The sequence below is a fragment of the Argopecten irradians genome, chromosome 5 (assembly GCF_041381155.1).
Source record: "Argopecten irradians isolate NY chromosome 5, Ai_NY, whole genome shotgun sequence".
NCBI lineage: Eukaryota > Metazoa > Mollusca > Bivalvia > Pectinida > Pectinidae > Argopecten > Argopecten irradians.
This window is the reverse complement of record NC_091138.1, coordinates 19,009,491-19,029,286: the sequence shown is the minus strand read 5'-3', so window position 1 is coordinate 19,029,286 and position 19,796 is coordinate 19,009,491. Positions and strand designations below refer to the sequence as shown.

Genomic DNA, 19,796 nt, shown 5'->3' with positions numbered 1-19,796 from the left:
TAGTCACGTGATGGTGTACAAAAATACGGCAGAGAGCGCGATGGCGGACGACAAAAATAACAAGCTGGTGGGAGATGAATATGGTCACAGACAGTATGTTCCTCGACCTCTGTGTGAACAAACAACATTCAGTTGTAACAAATTGTTGCTTTTCCTGTATCAGTTGTTATACCTGGTGAGTATATAAACCATGCTTAATTTTATAATGAGTGAAATAACAACAGTGTTCATGTTAGGCTAGGCTCCTATGTACTGTACATGTAGCTAGCTACAGTATTTGGGTAACTTGCTTTGGAGTTGAGTCCTCCTCACTTTCGTACTAGGTGTAACATACAGTTCTTGAAAACATCCTGAATAACAGAAACAGGGGGTTAACGTTATTGTTTGATTTTGTTATCAAGTTATCACATATTTCCACATCATTAAACAATTGGAGGTTCAAGATGACAAATCTTAGTGCACACAGCAGCATCTAACTCTGGTTTGATCTGTCGTTTTGTACTGATCATGAATCCACTTTACCATTTGTTTCTCAATGGGACATGTTAATCAGTACGTTCACGGTACAGTGTGTTTTCAATTTCAACAAGTCTGAATTAAGTTCAAATAATTAAACGAACATAGACCATCTAAGTTTAGGTTTGATTTTCTGTAGTCTAAGGATATTATACATTTATTGCCCTGACGGTAGGGAGACATGACGCTTTGTTTACCCAAGGCATGTCATATTTCCCGAGGGAAGGGAAATATGACTTGCCGCGGGTAAACTAAGCGTCATCGATGTCTCCCTACCGTCAGGGCAATAAATTGTTTATTATACCGAACAAATAAAGTTTTTCTCGTGCTAAAATACAAGCCTAACGTAATGGCTAGACTTTAAGTTGTTTGCCCAAAACACTGTTGCCATGTTAGGCTGACGTTACAGATATAGTTAAATCAGAAGTTAGACCTACCGCATCTTTCAGCCCAAATCAACTCCCTTTAGCATGTTACATCATATAAACATTATATGGAGTGTAATTGTGTTATCTGTATCCTTTATCATAAGAATATTAATACATTTCCTCGGACGAAAGCGTCGTCTGCCATCCATTTTATTTGTTATCGGAATACCTCGGAGAGTTCCGTTACACGAACGATAACTCTTGCTAAACGTACGAGGGGCTCCGCATGGGGGAAACATGATTTTTGAACATGACGTTCAGCGGGATACACGATGTTTTGTTGCCCTCACATGTGACGTCTCTCGACCAATCAGCGACTGTGACTCATCGGTGAGGTATAATAATAATATTGGTCTCCCAACAACTCAAAAAATCAAATCAAGTAGTATATACAGAAACATATACAGATATGTATGCATATGTGTTTCTGGTATATAATGTCTATTTATATAAGTTTGCAATATTGTAGAGGATGAAGCATTGTAATGTATGAGATAATGCTATAAAATATATATTTCTGCCTGTATTATGGAATACAATATGAAACATGATCTAGTGACAATCAGTTACTCGATCTTCAATGAAATTTTAGAAAATAAATTTGTTTTTATGACAATCAGGGGGAGATAATCCCATATAGAATTTAATCCCATATAGAATTCACCCAGACTGAAGCCTTTACTCCAGAATTCACTTAGTTTTAAAAAAAAACTCTTGAAGGCTCAAGCTTGTAGCCAGTATTAATCCCTCATTAATATTTTGAATGGATGGAGAATGTGAATTGTGTTGGTTTTATTGGTTCATTAATGGGGATCACTGCTGTAGTTTGATTTAATGATGGTGGGCCTGATGTATTTATGGACAGGGACAGTCAAGGTCAGGTCATGCAGCCTCAGTTATTTGTCTGACTCAGATTAACTAGTTACCATAGATATCATGGATCTTTGCTGCAGAAGATATAACAAATGGACAGTAGATAACATAAATAAAATAAAACATTTCAAACACTAATATGTTTTAATGTTCCCATCATGAAATTTGGTGGTGACCATTGGGATATATAACATATATTACTCATGTCTGTTCTGTCGCGTCTCGTCCTGTTGTGTCTAAATGTGTCCTAGCTGTCCACATTGATCACATGTGAAAGCAGAGGCATTTATGTCTTTGATAAAGACAATTTCATTTGTTTTTATTGAGACAAGATCTTTGTTTATAGTGATGAATAAAATATTTTCATTTCACCTATACTCAGAATAAATAAACAATATTTGTTGTGTGTATATCAGTGCATGTGTTTACGTATTATATATGCAGTAGCATACCAAAATAACCAAAGTGGATAATGAGAAACTTCCGTGATGGTAGGTTTTAAAATAATTACTGTATTGGTTAGCACAGGATGCCATTCACATTCAAATCAGCAATGTGATAGGACAAAAGAATACTAGGCTAAACACAGAACAGATAGAAAGGCCTATTATTCTATATTCTAGCTATGGCATCTAATCAATGCCTTGTGATATATATGGAATATCTGCTTATTGTAGGTACCAGTAGTTACATGAATGATGTTAAATAATGTGTAAAACATTGGACGATATGTATGCAGAAGTGTTACACATTATGCAAAACTACAATTAATTATATCTAGCTTGAGGTATAAAAAGTATTTTTTAGATGGCCACAATATTGAAGGACATTCATTATCCCTAATATTCTCTATTGTACAACACTGCAACATAATTATCAGCACTGCTGCAGTATTTGTACAGTCGACTTGCCATTTTAAATTTCAAAGGATGTCTGACTGGGGCTCCTGATTGCTGACATTTTGGCTTATTCATGTGTATATTGAATTTTCTGCTTGGCTTGGCTTAGGCTCAATTTGTTAACTGGCTTCTTTTACCAAGAGAAAATTGAACGAAAAACAATCGGATATTTTCTATTGCTGAAAGAGGCCGATTGTAATATAATTGTCTGCGTTCAATTTCTCTAGTGTCCCAGAGATGGAGACTTTTCATATGATTGACATCAAATAAAATGTGGTATGTGATTAGGTCTGGCTGAGCCACAGGAGACGCTGGCCTGTGACATTGTACTACCAGTGCACTGGTATTGATTTTTATACTGTTAAAAGTGGTTTAACTCTCCGATTTACCTCGGTGGTAATGGAACACTGAATTAAGTGATGTAATTTCCAAGCTTAAAAATTTTGCCACACTACTATCAGTGGAAATATCATCCCTGACATATATGCACATCATGGATACAAAACATGAGAACTGTTGCAGCAGGAAGTCATTTCCTCTGTAATGATATAGAACCATCAGTGTATAAAAGAGATAACTTCTGATGTTAACCTATCTGTGTGGTTTAACTCCCCACGGGCCCAGACTAACAAGCCTTTGCACAGATCAGCTGTGATAACCAACTGGTCCCTATATAGGTCCATGTATGGTTAGTTTCATGGCTGACAGTGAAAGGAAATAGATTGTAATAGTAAAAACAGAGTGACAAGCAGAGTTTGAAAAAACCATGTCCATTGACTGATCTTGATGAACAATTTCCTGATTTTTTAAAGATGCTCCACGGCTGACAAATGGTATTTTTTCACTATAAAAAACAGGAGCAGACGATTTAGTATTTTTCTTCAGTTACAAAAGTTACTTACTTTACACCATTACCACCATTGAAAAGTTTGAGCTTCTAATTTTACTTCAAGTTAAAAATATGAAAAATAATTAATTGCGTCCCGAAAAAATTCCGTGACACTATATCCTATATGGAATGAAGTACTGATTGCGCATACACCAAAGGCGAATTATTTTATATTATTTTTTGTGTTAATTAGGCATATATATACACGATTAAACACCAATTATTGTTCAAATGATTAATATCATTTATGCTCTGTCGGTGGTGGAGCATCTTTAAGTTATAATGTGGTTACTGTAAGCTATTGTATACTGTAAAATTGGCAGTCATTCTATCACATATTCTGTCATTAACACCAGAGAGAACATATCTTAGTTAGCTTTGTCAGGAAAACCATTAGTACAGCTCTTCACAAAGCCATTAACTCTAAAAAGGTTTTAAACTGCTGTTAAGTTATAAATTCTCTGACACCTTCTTCACATAAACACCTAGTGACCTATCGTATATGTTCTTTCTTTAGCACATGATGGAATGTCCATGATTGTTCCCACTCATTTGTTTGAATTTAAATTTGAAGATAAAAATTGTACCGTAAATGAAATACATATGATCATACTCAAGTATTTTGATTAATAAGTTAATAAAAGCCATTACAAATATGGAAAAAATTAACAAATTTATATAGCTAAAACCGAACCAGTTGGATAAAAACCTGCATTTTAGACATGGATATTAATATCATATCATCAAGCTTTTCTCGTGATACATTGACATGGTCAAGCTAACAAAGGGTTCCTTGCGCTGTAGAAGTGTTTGAGATACATTGTCTGTAGGGGCTGTTCTCTCTGATTCCATTTAACCATCATCACCACTATCTAAACGATGAATCAATAATTATAATCACTAAATATGCCATAGGAATAAAATCAGTAAATAACTGTATGGAGATGTACTAGGGGCTATTTGTGATCATATTTATCCCAGAAAACCTACAATCCTTTGTGGTTAATGATAGGTTTGTACTGACATTGTGGTATAATGCCAATAATGGTGTGCACATCCAGCAGGGATGTATCAATGTGAATCATCACTGAGTGATTGTCATCCTTCCCTTTTGATATTTATGAGAACAATTATAGATTTTCTGCTTTGGGGGAAATCCTTTTACATGCAATTATATGAGCATAGGGTCATTTTAATGTGAGCTGTGTTAGGTATGAGCTGTACAAGCGCAAATTAAGAGGGTGTGGAAGATAGGACAACTGAAGCATAAAGTTGATGTAATTTTTTATGTGTAGATTTATTCAAAGCATAGACTCACAAAACAATGGTAATAGTATTTTTAGGGATGGTTTTTTTCGACTGACATTATAGCCAAAATAGCCCTGCTAAATACAAAACAGTTTCCGCTATGCTAGGATAATGTCCCCTCTTTTATAGTCACAAATAATTACACTATAGTTATGTATATATACAATTTTACGATTTGACTAGAGCCATATACTGGGGATAACTTGAAACAGCTGTTTGATATATAAGAAGCTTCATAGCTGGTATTAGTTATATAAGTAAATGTTTTTGTGGTGTGCATGCATCTGTTTTCCCCATGCATCACATACAATATTCCTACAACAGATGTTTATGGGTGTAGACTATAGGAAACTTGTTTATCGTCTATTATACAGTTCAGGTTGGCTGTTGTGCCAAACTATTTCCTCTCATGAAGTAGTGATAATTGCTAGTTATAATTAGCATGTTGTAGAGAGGAAATAATGTCATGATCTGACGTTAAAAAAGTGTAAAAAATCATGAAAAAATTTTTCTGGTTGTAGTTCTTTAACATGATTGAATGTAATACAAATACAGTTCTTCAGTAGCAGGTGTATCATTTCCTTTATCACTAGTAATAAGAGTATCCTCAATGGCATTACACATTTGTTTGCAATATTTGCCATTGATAAGGTTTCTTTTTTCTATATACCTCTTATAATGGATATGTTGTATTAAGTTATCAATTGTTTTGCAAGATACTATATAACTCTGTCTATACTTCTCACAGAAAGCTTTATTCATCACAACTTCAGTACATTTGTATATATATCTGGTAAAAAAATCTACAATTGAAATAGTGATATTTCATATTTAATAAATATTCCAGGGGATATTATATAAATTATCAAAAAGCTGTGTTCTCTTTTTTCATTTACCGAGGTATATTGATATGGTTTTATTGTAAGACAAATGCATTTAGTTTCTTGAAAAGCATATATAGGGGGTAGATATTTAGCCACAATTTTCCTTTCGTTCCATTCAGTTTTTAAGTTGTAGAAATATCTACAGTATATATATATATCATGAAAATCTTACATGAAGTACACTTGATGATAAATAGAGCTACATGATAAACGTCAGGGCCTCTTGGTATAGGTGTAGTACATATATTTGGAGATTACATATAGACAGATTATGATGTCACCATTGGGGAGATCTAACATCCGATACCTTATCACCATGAGTGATTCAGGTCCGAACATCCTTACACGCAGTCTGTTATACCCCTGTATCAAAGTTCACACCTGGTATCACCTGTAATCTGTGATGTCAGCGTACCTGCTGATACCTGGTGTGTCCGGTACCTGGCGTATCTGTTATCTACCCAGTAGATGGCACTAGCACTCTGGGATTGGTTTCAAGACAAGTCCTTTTATAACACTTACAACAATATCATCATGTGCTGATAAAAACTTTAAATGAAACATAAAATCTAGATAATATCAAAAACCTTCAATACCATTATTACTGTGAGTTTTTAACTAGTGCAGTAAACCTGATCGGTTTCATTACTTATCAATTATATTTCTTTTATTAAACTGTTTCTTAATTTTACATACCGTATTTTACCTTGTTATGATTATGAAATTAATTAATGGAAAACAGAATTTAATGGGATAAATTTTGATTATATTGTATATATATATATGTATTTAGTTTTTGACTGATTCAACACACATGAAAGATTCTTACAGCATTAAAAATTGGAGAACATAAGAGTTGATGCTTTAAAAGTTTAATTGGTAATGCACAACAGAACCTTTGATTGTCTATTTTACACAGCTAAAAATTACACTGCAGAATTTCTTAGACTAAGGCTTGCTACGTTCCCTAAGTCTGTGTGAAATGTTACTGCTGGTCATGTCTTTGACACCAATACAACCTTCTAGCTAGCCAGAACCCGGCCTCTGATCTTATTACCAGATACACAGACCATATATCTTGTAGTAATATGCACTTGGATGTGTAGAAATGTACTTCCATTCCTTGGCTGAATGACACAGAGGCAGAACTATTTCTGGTGAATGCTAAAGTCACTCAGTACAAGCAAGTGTAGTGCACATTAATGAAATACTTATTGGAAACGAACTGCCCTATTATTTGGAGATGGCCAGAGATTGAAGATGCTCCCCATGTGTACCAATACTATAGGTCTCCTGGTAATTTAGACAAAGATTAAATGTGGGGCTAATTGGACCATTGTAGCCTCTGTAACCAATTGAGGATATGAATATTTCAGGAGCAGCAGTCCCCAGTTATAGATAGGTGTACAGGGGAGTAGAGATCAGGGATTATTATATAACAGGGAATGTAGAGATCAGGGATCGGTATACATATAACAGGGGAGTAGAGATCAGGGATTGGTATACATATAACAGGGGATAGAGATCAGGATTGGTATACATATAACAGGGGAGTAGAGATCAGGGATTGGTATACATATAACAGGGGAGTAGAGATCAGGGATTGGTATACATATAACAGGGGAGTAGAGATCAGGGATTGGTATACATATAACAGGGGAGTAGAGATCAGGGATTGGTATACATATAACAGGGGAGTAGAGATCAGGGATTGGTATACATATAACAGGGGAGTAGAGATCAGGGATTGGTATACATATAACAGGGGAGTAGAGATCAGGGATTGGTATACATATAACAGGGGAGTAGAGATCAGGGATTGGTATACATATAACAGGGGAGTAGAGATCAGGGATTGGTATACATATAACAGGGGAGTAGAGATCAGGGATTGGTATACATATAACAGGGGAGTAGAGATCAGGGATTGGTATACATATAACAGGGGAGTAGAGATCAGGGATTGGTATACATATAACAGGGGAGATCAGGGATTGGTATACATATAACAGGGGAGTAGAGATCAGGGATTGGTATACATATAACAGGGGAGTAGAGATCAGGGATTGGTATACATATAACAGGGGAGTAGAGATCAGGGATTGGTATACATATAACAGGGGAGTAGAGATCAGGGATTGGTATACATATAACAGGGGAGTAGAGATCAGGGATTGGTATACATATAACAGGGGAGTAGAGATCAGGGATTGGTATACATATAACAGGGGAGTAGAGATCAGGGATTGGTATACATATAACAGGGGATAGAGATCAGGGATTGGTATATACATATAACAGGGGAGTAGAGATCAGGGATTGGTATACATATAACAGGGGAGTAGAGATCAGGGATTGGTATACATATAACAGGGAGTAGAGATCAGGGATTGGTATACATATAACAGGGGAGTAGAGATCAGGGATTGGTATCATATAACAGGGATAGAGATCATTATACAGGGGAGTAGAGATCAGGGATTGGTATACATATAACAGGGGAGTAGAGATCAGGGATTGGTATACATATAACAGGGGAGTAGAGATCAGGGATTGGTATACATATAACAGGGGAGTAGAGATCAGGGATTGGTATACATATAACAGGGGAGTAGAGATCAGGGATTGGTATACATATAACAGGGGAGTAGATCAGGGATTGGTATACATATAACAGGGGAGTAGAGATCAGGATTGGTATCAGGGATGGTATCATATAACAGGGAGTAGAGATCAGGGATTGGTATACATATAACAGGGGATAGAGATCAGGGATTGTACATATAACAGGGGAGTAGAGATCAGGGATTGGTATACATATAACAGGGGAGTAGAGATCAGGGATTGGTATACATATAACAGGGGAGTAGAGATCAGGGATTGGTATACATATAACAGGGAGTAGTAGAGATCAGGGATTGGTATACATATAACAGGGGAGTAGAGATCAGGGATTGGTATACATATAACAGGGGAGTAGAGATCAGGGATTGGTATACATATAACAGGGGAGTAGAGATCAGGGATTGGTATACATATAACAGGGGAGTAGAGATCAGGGATTGGTATACATATAACAGGGGAGTAGAGATCAGGGATTGGTATACATATAACAGGGAGTAGAGATCAGGGATTGGTATACATATAACAGGGGAGTAGAGATCAGGATTGGTATACATATAACAGGGAGTAGAGATCAGGGATTGGTATACATATAACAGGGGAGTAGAGATCAGGGATTGGTATACATATAACAGGGGAGTAGAGATCAGGATTGGATACATATAACAGGGGATAGAGATCAGGGATTGGTATACATATAACAGGGGAGTAGAGATCAGGGATTGGTATACATATAACAGGGGAGTAGAGATCAGGGATTGGTATACATATAACAGGGGAGTAGAGATCAGGGATTGGTATACATATAACAGGGGAGTAGAGATCAGGGATTGGTATACATATAAACAGGGGAGTAGAGATCAGGGATTGGTATACATATAACAGGGAGTAGAGATCAGGATTGGTATACATATAACAGGGGAGTAGAGATCAGGGATTGGTATACATATAACAGGGGAGTAGAGATCAGGGATTGGTATACATATAACAGGGGATAGAGATCAGGGATTGGTATACATATAACAGGGGATAGAGATCAGGGATTGGTATACATATAACAGGGGAGTAGAGATCAGGGATTGGTATACATATAACAGGGGAGTAGAGATCAGGATTGGTATACATATAACAGGGGAGTAGAGATCAGGGATTGGTATACATATAACAGGGGAGTAGAGATCAGGGATTGGTATACATATAACAGGGGAATAGAGATCAGGGATTGGTATACATATAACAGGGGAGTAGAGATCAGGGATTGGTATACATATAACAGGGGAGTAGAGATCAGGGATTGGTATACATATAACAGGGGAGTAGAGATCAGGGATTGGTATACATATAACAGGGGAGTAGAGATCAGGGATTGGTATACATATAACAGGGGAGTAGAGATCAGGGATTGGTATACATATAACAGGGGAGTAGAGATCAGGGATTGGTATACATATAACAGGGGAGTAGAGATCAGGGATTGGTATACATATAACAGGGGAGTAGAGATCAGGGATTGGTATACATATAACAGGGGAGTAGAGATCAGGGATTGGTATACATATAACAGGGGAATAGAGATCAAGGGTTATATATCATCTGTTACTTACAGTGATGAGAGACTGAAAATATATCTGTATATACAGATATAGACAGTACTTCACAACAGTAACAGATACAATATGTACTAGGTGTTATCATAATTGACAACCAGCTAGACTTCATTTGGACTATATTATACAAAATGTACATAAATATGCTTATCCTTTCAAATAATAACGCTGTTTAAATGCTGAACATTTGAACAAATAAAAATCATATATTGATTTTGTTATTGACATACCTATAGGTGCAGATCAATATTTTCACTCTTTTATATAAACAAATGACTCATGCGGATGAAATTCTCATATTATATCTAAAACCATTCATTTATGAGTAGAACAATGATTGTATTCAAATATATGTGAGATGATGTATACTCATTCTACTTGGAAAAAGTACATGTGTTTAAAAAAACATCATGTGAAAAATTATATGTTGAGACGTGCACACCTATAGATCTAGCTGACATTTTGAATTACATTACATGTATACTTGATATGCATTGTATATCCCAAACTCACAAATAAGTAATATGCATCCCATCAACACATATTTACGTATAATTATTTATCTCCATGATATAAGCATATAAAACTTATATTGAACTTTACCTGAAATGGACAATGTAATAATAGTTGGTTGGTTATAGTGTGACTGTAATGTCCTAGCTTTTACTATTAACTGCCTATGTATTTAGTATGTTGTGTGTGTGAAGTGTGTGCATGTTTTGGGAGACTGCAGTAAGTTTGTGTTGTGTGTGTGTGAGTATGCATGGTAGTACATGCATGTTTTGGGAGACTGCAGTTAGTTTGTGTTGAGTATGTGAAGTGGGTGCATGTTTTAGGAGACTGCATTTAGTTTGTGTTGTGTGTATGAAGTGCATACATGTTTTAGGAGACTGCAGTAAGTTTGTGTGTTGTGTGTGTGAAGTGGGTGCATGTTTTAGGAGACTGCAGTAAGTTTGTGTTGTGTGTGTGAAGTGGGTGCATGTTTTAGGAGACTGTAGTAAGTTTGTGTTATGACTATTTGTAATAGTGGAACTCTTGCCTTTTGCCTTCTTACTGAAGCATGCTGCTAGAGACAAAACAATCACATGTACCACACCAGTCACAGAACAATTACACCCCACACAACCTGGTCACATTATACTGACAACAGGAGCATAAGCTACCACTAATAGACTAGGGTATGTCTCAACTAGGGGACAGAACCCAGAGCCTTCCTCGCAGGGCCAAGCATTCACTTCAAGGCCAAAATCGAGGCAGTGTCCACGGAGAATCAGAGATGTTAGGAAGAAAGATAGTCATGATCAGTTTGGAAGATTAAAAAAGACAAGATTACTTTAGTGCCCATTTTACAAGCATGCAAAGAGACAGAAGGTATAATTCTAATGCCCTAATGCAGGGCAGACAATCCAATGTCAAGGACTTGAAGGTTCACATAAATCATATGATTGAATGAGATGACCTTGGTTTGAATTTCCCTGGGATGTGATAACCTACATAACAATTCATATGTAGACATAGGTCATGTCGAACATTGTAGCCGCAAAGTTAAACACTTTATACAGATATAAGGTGTATGTGTCATGTGCGCATACATTGTTATCAAGTAATTATATGGTCTAGTAATATAAGGTTGTAGAATAAAACTCAAATGTATATTTAACCTTATAAATAACCACATATCTATAGAAGGTTTTGATAGCAATTAAACTGTAAAATGTGAATGTTTTACTGTGTTTTTGAAAATCTTCCCATGACATGTATTGCATATGCATATATACAACAAACACCTGTTATGATTATTGAAGATAACAGCTCCTGTCATAAGAATTGAATAAAGTAAGCACCAGCGAAGATTTATAAACATCAAGTGCTTGTTACATATGAAAATTACAAGAAAAAAAAACAAACAAAAAACACTTATTCAAAATGTTGAATTCAAGCAGAGAAAGGTCATCTTATAGATGTTGAAAGTAATAAGCACATATGTAACCCTGGTCAATACTAGCCGCAATATATCGCTCGGCTAGAGAGAACTTCTCTTTAGCTCGATCGGTTGAGCGTCAGACTAGTAATCCAGAGGTCCCGAGTTCGATCCCTGGCAGAGGCAGGTATTAAATTTATTGTAAATCCTGCACCCTGTTACATTGGCGCCCATGTAGGGACTCGGGAATGATACTTCACGATACCTGCGAAGGAATCGTTGTGACCCCTGGAAACTCGCAGACGAGTTCATCCCTGGAGGGGGAGTATGTAACCCTGGTCAATACTAGCCGCAATATATCGCTCGGCTAGAGAGAACTTCTCTTTAGCTCGATCGGTTGAGCGTCAGACTAGTAATCCAGAGGTCCCGAGTTCGATCCCTGGCAGAGGCAGGTAATAAATTTATTGTAAACCCTGCACCCTGTTACAGTAATATAGCACATATTTATTATAAAGTTATATCTGTTGACAACAAACACCTGTTGCAATTGTTCCATTGTCATGTTTTAGTTTGTGGGGCTTGGATTGTTCATCCTTGGGATATTTACGGAGCTGGAGAGACAAAACCATCGACACCTCAACAATTCTCTGTCACTGCCGGTCGCCCTTGTAATGTTTGTGGGGTTGTTTGTGGCCATCAATGCTTTTGGTGGTATCTGTGGCACATTAAAGGAGAATTCTCTACTCCTCAAACTAGTAAGTATGACGCAAATTACTTATCTTGCATACTATGGGTGAGAAAATGAACTCGATAGAAAAGAGAAATAATTAAATTAATTGAAATGTTTATAAGATCCATTTTCATTGAGACACTATATATAATTATGAAATTTTGTTTCCAGTTCCTGTCTTTTACTGTCATAGCTTTTGTGGTACAAGTAGCAATTGGGGTTTTGGCGTACATCTATAAACGTAAGGTAAGTGTTCCTCCCTAAACTGAGGCTGTGAATATGTAGGTATGCCAGTCTTTAATTATATAAATATTTTATTAGTTTAGGTTTACCTATAAAGGCTATGTAGCTGAGCAAATAGGGAAATAGTTGTGAGTATTCATGCTTAACTCTCTAAACACCGGTAGAAGTAGGCATGTCTAGCTCACTAAACACAGAGGAAGTACTGAGTACTCACTGCCTATCCAGGCCTCAAACTCACCCAATCCCCTAGCCAAACATACCTGTGCCTTTTACCTTATGTTCATGATCTGTTCAATTACTTAACACAATGTACCTTATGTTCATGATCTGTTCAATTACTTAACACAATGTATCATATGCACTATGTATTGTTGATCCAAAGGTTTAATTTGAATTTCCTGTTGAAATTGTACGCTGTTGATGATTTTGTAAAAGGTGGTTATACATGATTAGCTCACTGAACATTGAGGTAATTATAGTTGAACTTTTTTAGCTCACTATAAACACTGAGATAGTGTTGAGTATATATATGGCCAGTTCACTAAATATTGAGGTAGTCTTTGTTATACATGTCTAGCTCACTAAACGCTGAGTAAATGGTATGTATACATGTTATATATGTCTAGCTCACTAAACGCTGAGTAAATGGTATGTATACATGTTATATATGTCTAGCTCACTAAACGCTGAGTAAATGGTATGTATACATGTCTAGTTCACTAAATACTGAAGTAGGGTTAGGAATACGTCTTAATGTAGGTGTGTGTTGACTTTCAGCATCATTTGACACTTTAGGGCATGGTGTGTAATCTCCTAGGAGGCTGTAATTGATTCAATACGGATGTGGTCTAATAGGTTTATGTAATTAACGCTGCACACCCTTATTGATTTCTGTTTCATGCTGTCTCCCTTCATTACTACTCCTACATCTCACATAAAGTGACTTAAGACCATTTCTAGAATTCCTCTCATTAGACTGACTCAGATGACATGATGTCATCACCATTTGGCTGTCACTACCAATTTCAGATGTCCATCTATAAATGTCAACAAACTAACTTAAAAATATTTGTTTATTAAAAAGTAGCAAATTTTCAATATACAACATAGTTTGTTATATACCACCATGGGTGTTTAGGAAGTGGGTCAAAGCTTGTAGGCTCTTCAGAAAATTGGTAAACAAATTAGGGGCCTTAAAAAGTGAGTTAGAACCAGGGGTTTTCTCAGGATTTGGGACACAATCATGATCAAATTCTTAGAAACTTTGTGAATGTCAGCAGGATCCTTTAGAATTGTGGCACAACCTACAAGAAGTTTAAACAGTGAGTCACAACCAGGATGATTTATTGGTATACAGTCAAGGTCAAGGACTTAGATCATAGTCATGGCTCTTCAGAACTGAGATACAAGGGTTTTTGGAGAAAATAGAGATGTTTGACAATAGAGATACAACAATATGAATTCATCATCAGCAACTGATGATTAAGTCACAACCAGGATTCATATGAATTGGGATAAACTCAGGGTCATTAAGAATGTTCCAAATGAATTAGGACACAACTTCACTCAAGACAAGGAAAGGCTGGTCAGTACAATTGCGACCCTGCCTGATGTTTCAGCACATAACGATCCTCTTTATTTGAGTGAATAGCTATCTAGTTTGCTCAATTGGGTAACCATGACCTACATGCAATAATGTCACCTTGATGAATAATGCTAAAAACTTCAGTTATCTTTTCTGAATTAAGTGGTTATAAAATTTCTCTGTATTTAAAACTTGCTTCCAGTGATTTTTTAAGCTCAAAGTCCTGTTTTTTTGCCACTGTGTTATCTATGAATAATCTAAGTATGCGTTCCTCTAGGTGCCGAGTATGGTGAGGCCAGATCTGATTTTTGGGGTGGAGGCGTACTCAGACAGTACAGAGATCACCACTGCCATGGATATGTTACAGTCAACAGTAAGTACATTGTCAGTAATATAGAACGGATGCTGTATTATGGAAAGCTATCTCTTATAAGTACATGTATAATCAGAAGTATGATATAGGAAATGTTGTTATCACTTCAACTTAGGATTGAATATGTTACATTCCAAATAGATTATCATTTTCAAGATTGTACCTGTATCGGGTATAATGTCATACTCAGCTTTAGTTTTTCTATGTTAGAATACAGATATCTTTTTGTTACCAGTTTGGCTGTTGCGGCATCACATCGTTCCGAGATTACGAGTCCAACCCTAACTTTGCCTGTTCGTTGGGAAGTTCCGTGCCAGAATCCTGTGGTGTACCAGCCTCATGTTGTACACCTCAAGGGGTAAATATCAGCTCAAGTTAATTGTTGTAATTCACAGGAGAACCTGGATATGTATTTATTGGTAGGGGAGCTGGGTTACATACGCAATAGTGTTATTCAAGACTGTCCTATCTTATGTTGCTTTATTGTGTCGCTTCCTGTTCGGATCTTATTTAATTGTATATTGAATGCTTTGAAATTTGCACATCTTCTCACTTAATTTGTGAGTTAATTAACTGTATTTTTGATGAAAAGCTATAAAGGGAGATACTGTTCAAATCATTATTCCTGTATTTATAATTCAATTTTTTGAAATGTTCATTACTAACATGAATAATGTTTATTATTGTAGCGTAGTGAATTTGGAGAAATGTGTGGTCATGGTGTTCGTCTCAATACAACAGTGAGTATACTCTACATACATCACAGTAAGATGTACTGGTATCTGTAGCTAAGTAGTTATATATTGTGTGACTATCATCAGCTCGTGAGGAGTTCTCTCATCTACCTATAGCTCACTAGTCATCTGTTGGAATATTCTATCCTTCTAATAAGAGGGTATCTGACGGTACTGTTTTATTTATTTCAATTTACTGTTTAGGTAAATGAGTTGTCTCCTTTACCGATTCCACGTTCTGTTTAAAGTTGCAGTCACCGACAGGTCGGGTATACATTGACGGATGTGTGAACTCCTTCACCTACTTACTCAGCAGTAGACTAGATCTGGTGGGAGCCTTCGCTCTGGGATGTGCAATTCCACAGGTAATGACACAGCCCTGTTCTTGCTCTATCTGTAGGAACTGGTTTTTAATGAAATCAATTTACCAAGTATCTTTGAAAATCAACAAGGATGTAGCCACACATGAAATTGCTTTCATACTTTCACATACAAAGATTTCATGCTTTAGAAACCAAGTGCACATGGTATCTCGCAAACTTGTATTTTAATTTGCTGTTCATTCCTTCAAATATCATATAATTGACCGATCGCCAGGTGTAATATAGGCTCGCCTCGCGCTCACACACACACGTGTTTCTATTCAATGTCGGAGCAAACATCGTAGCGCACACAATTCAAAATGCAAAGTCACGTGCGGTTTGATTGACAGCTGGCGATCTGTCAATAGTGCATTTCATTTTTGAAAACTTGATATATTTATACCTGAACATTTTGTAAATTCTATCTTTCCTACTTAAATTTCAGGTGGTTGGATTTTTGGTTACCTACTATTTTATACGACGTGTAGAAAACAACAGATGTTGGTACACTGCTACCAACAGTGACCTCTACCAGGCTTTGTAGGTCAAAGTCAAACAACCAACCAGACGATAGATAACTGCCAAACTAGTTTCCGATAGCAACACCTCCAGTAGCTCCACAGTAGTGATGGGTAATCCTGTATGACTAAATTATGTAAATCCCAGCCTAAATTTTGTGCAAATCACAGGCAAACTTAGCCACTTTACTTACAGATGAAATTGATAATTTTTCAAATTTTTTTTCTCTATTTCATTATTTTTTTCTTCACTCAATGACTTTTTCTTACTTCTAATTTAGTCCTTATACTCTTGTACATATATATTATCACAGAGAATTTAATTTATTGTAAAATGCTTAAGCAGATGTATTATTTAGATTTAAGTTGTGATTGAAATAGAACTGATATACAATTATTATTAACGTATTTGAGAAGGGAGATATGGCCCATTTTTGCCATTTTCATTGAAATTATTATTTTTTTAACTGTAAAGCTAATTAATGTAAGATTTAAAAATCCAGTTAGTTCATTGATATACCAGATATTTCTTAAGAAAATGTTACAATTATCTATGTCTTTGGTAAGGGGAGATAACTCACAAAAATTGCCAAAGCGTTGAATCCTAGTTTTTGAAAGTTAAAAATGTAATTGTTATATATGTTTATTGTAGTTGTTATACATATCTTATTTTACTTTAATGTCCACACTGAACAAACTACCTTTGATGAATCTCATTTTTACTCTTTGATGAGTAGATCTAGACTTATGTGTTGGAGCAGCTAAAGGCCAGTGTAAGTGTAACAGTTTCTATAAAATTAAACTTTACTCAGTTAAACAATGTCTTATGGACATAGGATCTACATGAGTTGAACATGCAACTGATTTACTTATCAGCTTATTTAGAAATTGCATCATCATCTTGTGTAAAAGATTGTAGAACTTTTGTAAAACTTACACAGTTCATTAGAAAGTTTTTTAATACTAGTAGTAAGCTAGTCTTATTCTGTAGGTCATAAGATGCTGACCCCATCAGTATCTTCCATATACATTGTATCTAATGTGGCTGACAAATTTTTACTATACAGTTATACAGAGGCTTTAACAAAGGAACATTTCCATCACTTCTCTAAGGCTTCTTGGATGTACTCCAGAATTTTTTTACATTTTCTTATTGTACACAATTTGACGGGTGAGAAATCTCACCATTTAGTTGACAGAAGGAAATCCTATTGACTTTATTATTGCTTTTACAATATATTTTGTTGATTTGAGAAGTGCTTTAGATAATGTATTTTGCTCAAAATTGTAGATTACATTAATTTGTTAGTATTCTTTTTGTTCTCCATATATGATACATTTATCAATTGGTTGTGGACTTGGGTTAGTGTTACTTAGAGTTGGTCTCAAAGACATTTTAGTATGTAAGTTTTCTCTGCAGCAGCTAATTGATATTCCCTGTATTGTTAAGATTGTGTTTATAGAGATTGTTCCCCACCCCATCTGAATTTGTAATCTGCTCAGTGCAGTGTGTTATAATTGTTCCTATTTCTAGTTAACCATTCACTGCCTATAATGTAATATAGATTTGCCTTGTGTGACCTTCAGCAGTTTTGTTCTTTTACCAAATGTAGGTTGTTGTGATCTATTTTTTATCTTTGACCAAAACTTCATACTTGTCACTAGAATTCCATGCTTGGGTCAGGATTATTGGTACCTCTCAAGGTGTTTTTGCATTTTCCATAAGTCTGTCGCTTTGACGTTCATCTTAACCTGTGACCTATATAGCTACCATAATAGAAAGCATGGATATGGTCTTGAATTTTATTTCAACAGGGGACTGCAATTTGCGAAAATGTTTTGAAAGACCCCTAATGATATTCTTATTCATAATTAGCCATCAGTCTTTTATTAGGACTTAAATTTATGAACATTAGTTAGGGCTTTACATTGGTGAACATTTTACTAGTAAAACCAAAACAGTCTGCAGCTTCTTATAGTTTCCATTGTAGTTCTAGTGATGCAAAATTTATTGGCAGTTTTGTTGTATTCTCTAGTGAATTTAATGACTTAATCAGTTTAATGGGTTCCTTCCATATACTTCACCTTGATATGTTAATAGAAAATATATGCTTTTTATGTTTGTTGCATTCCAGTTATAACTATTTATGTATATATATATGTAGATGACCCCTGTCCTCCCACAGAGAATGATGCATTTAAGCCAGTACATTTATTTACCATTTAAAACTTTTGATTTTTTCCAAGTTTGTACATGTATATATTTATATAAAGATTGATATTAAACAGTTAAAAACCAGAGTAAGATTCAAACTACTCTATACATTTATTTTTTTTTTATAGAAAAGTGTATAATTTGTTAGTTTGAACATAAACTCATTGAATATCATTCCTTCAACATTATTGTAGCAATAGCACATAACAATGACATAACTGTCTCATGTTTAATATGATACTTTGGTGACAAAACTTTATGATGATACTAGAATTAACAGAATAGACTTACAAAGTTTCATGTTAAACATACTTGGGGCCCGGTTTCACCAATATTCCTTGACTTTAATTAAAAAATTCCCTTTCTTAAAATTCTCCACAGGAAAGCATTACAAAAGTAAAGTAGAGTCCCTTAATATTTTTTTGTTCTCATAATGCTTTTCTATGACAATTTTGATAATGATTTCCTTAAAGTTAAGTAATGTTGATGAAACTGTTCCCTGTTATAGAACTGTCACAACATGTCTGCCTCCCTTGTATGTTTGTTTTTGTTGTTGTAATATTATGTAGACAGAAGAGTTCTCAAGTCTTTTACGTAGATTTCATTGCTTAGCAACGTTTTCCTTGTTGCTTATATATGCATTGTTTTGAGTGACTTGAGTCGAGTTGTTTAAGGCAGATTTAGATAGTAATGAGAAATCATTTATTGAGGATGTTTAGATTGAGATAAGCCATAAATAACTGGACTCGGGTGACTATTGTGTATTTGACTTTTGAATACACATCACATACCAAGTATGTACATTTTGTGAGTAATAAATGAAACTTTTAAATTACTTCAGAGAGTTAACTTTTATGTTTTAATATTCAGTGTTTGTATATTACAGAGGTATCTACTCTTAAGGATAGATATTAATGAGGTTTTTTTTGAGAAAATTACAATTTTTTTTGCTCTAAAAGATAACAATATTTTTAGATCACAATCAATATCCAACCCCTTGAGAAAATAATTCTGTAATAATTATGCAAAGACAAAATAAGTGTTTTGATTGATAAAGAATTAAGTGTAAATGTGCAAATGAGCACAGAA

At 35.3% G+C, this 19,796-nt stretch overlaps 1 protein-coding gene across 1 annotated transcript; it reads left to right on the top strand.

Moving 5' to 3' along the window:
* Nucleotides 1-5: 5 nt before the first annotated feature.
* Nucleotides 6-19,542, top strand: LOC138323123 (tetraspanin-33-like). The gene is made up of 8 exons (XM_069267499.1): nt 6-175; nt 12,517-12,702; nt 12,849-12,923; nt 14,783-14,878; nt 15,114-15,236; nt 15,568-15,618; nt 15,861-15,977; nt 16,420-19,542. The coding sequence occupies exons 1-8, from the start codon at nt 11-13 to the stop codon at nt 16,516-16,518; spliced, it is 912 nt and encodes a 303-aa protein (XP_069123600.1). The 5' UTR covers nt 6-10; the 3' UTR covers nt 16,519-19,542.
* Nucleotides 19,543-19,796: the final 254 nt, after the last annotated feature.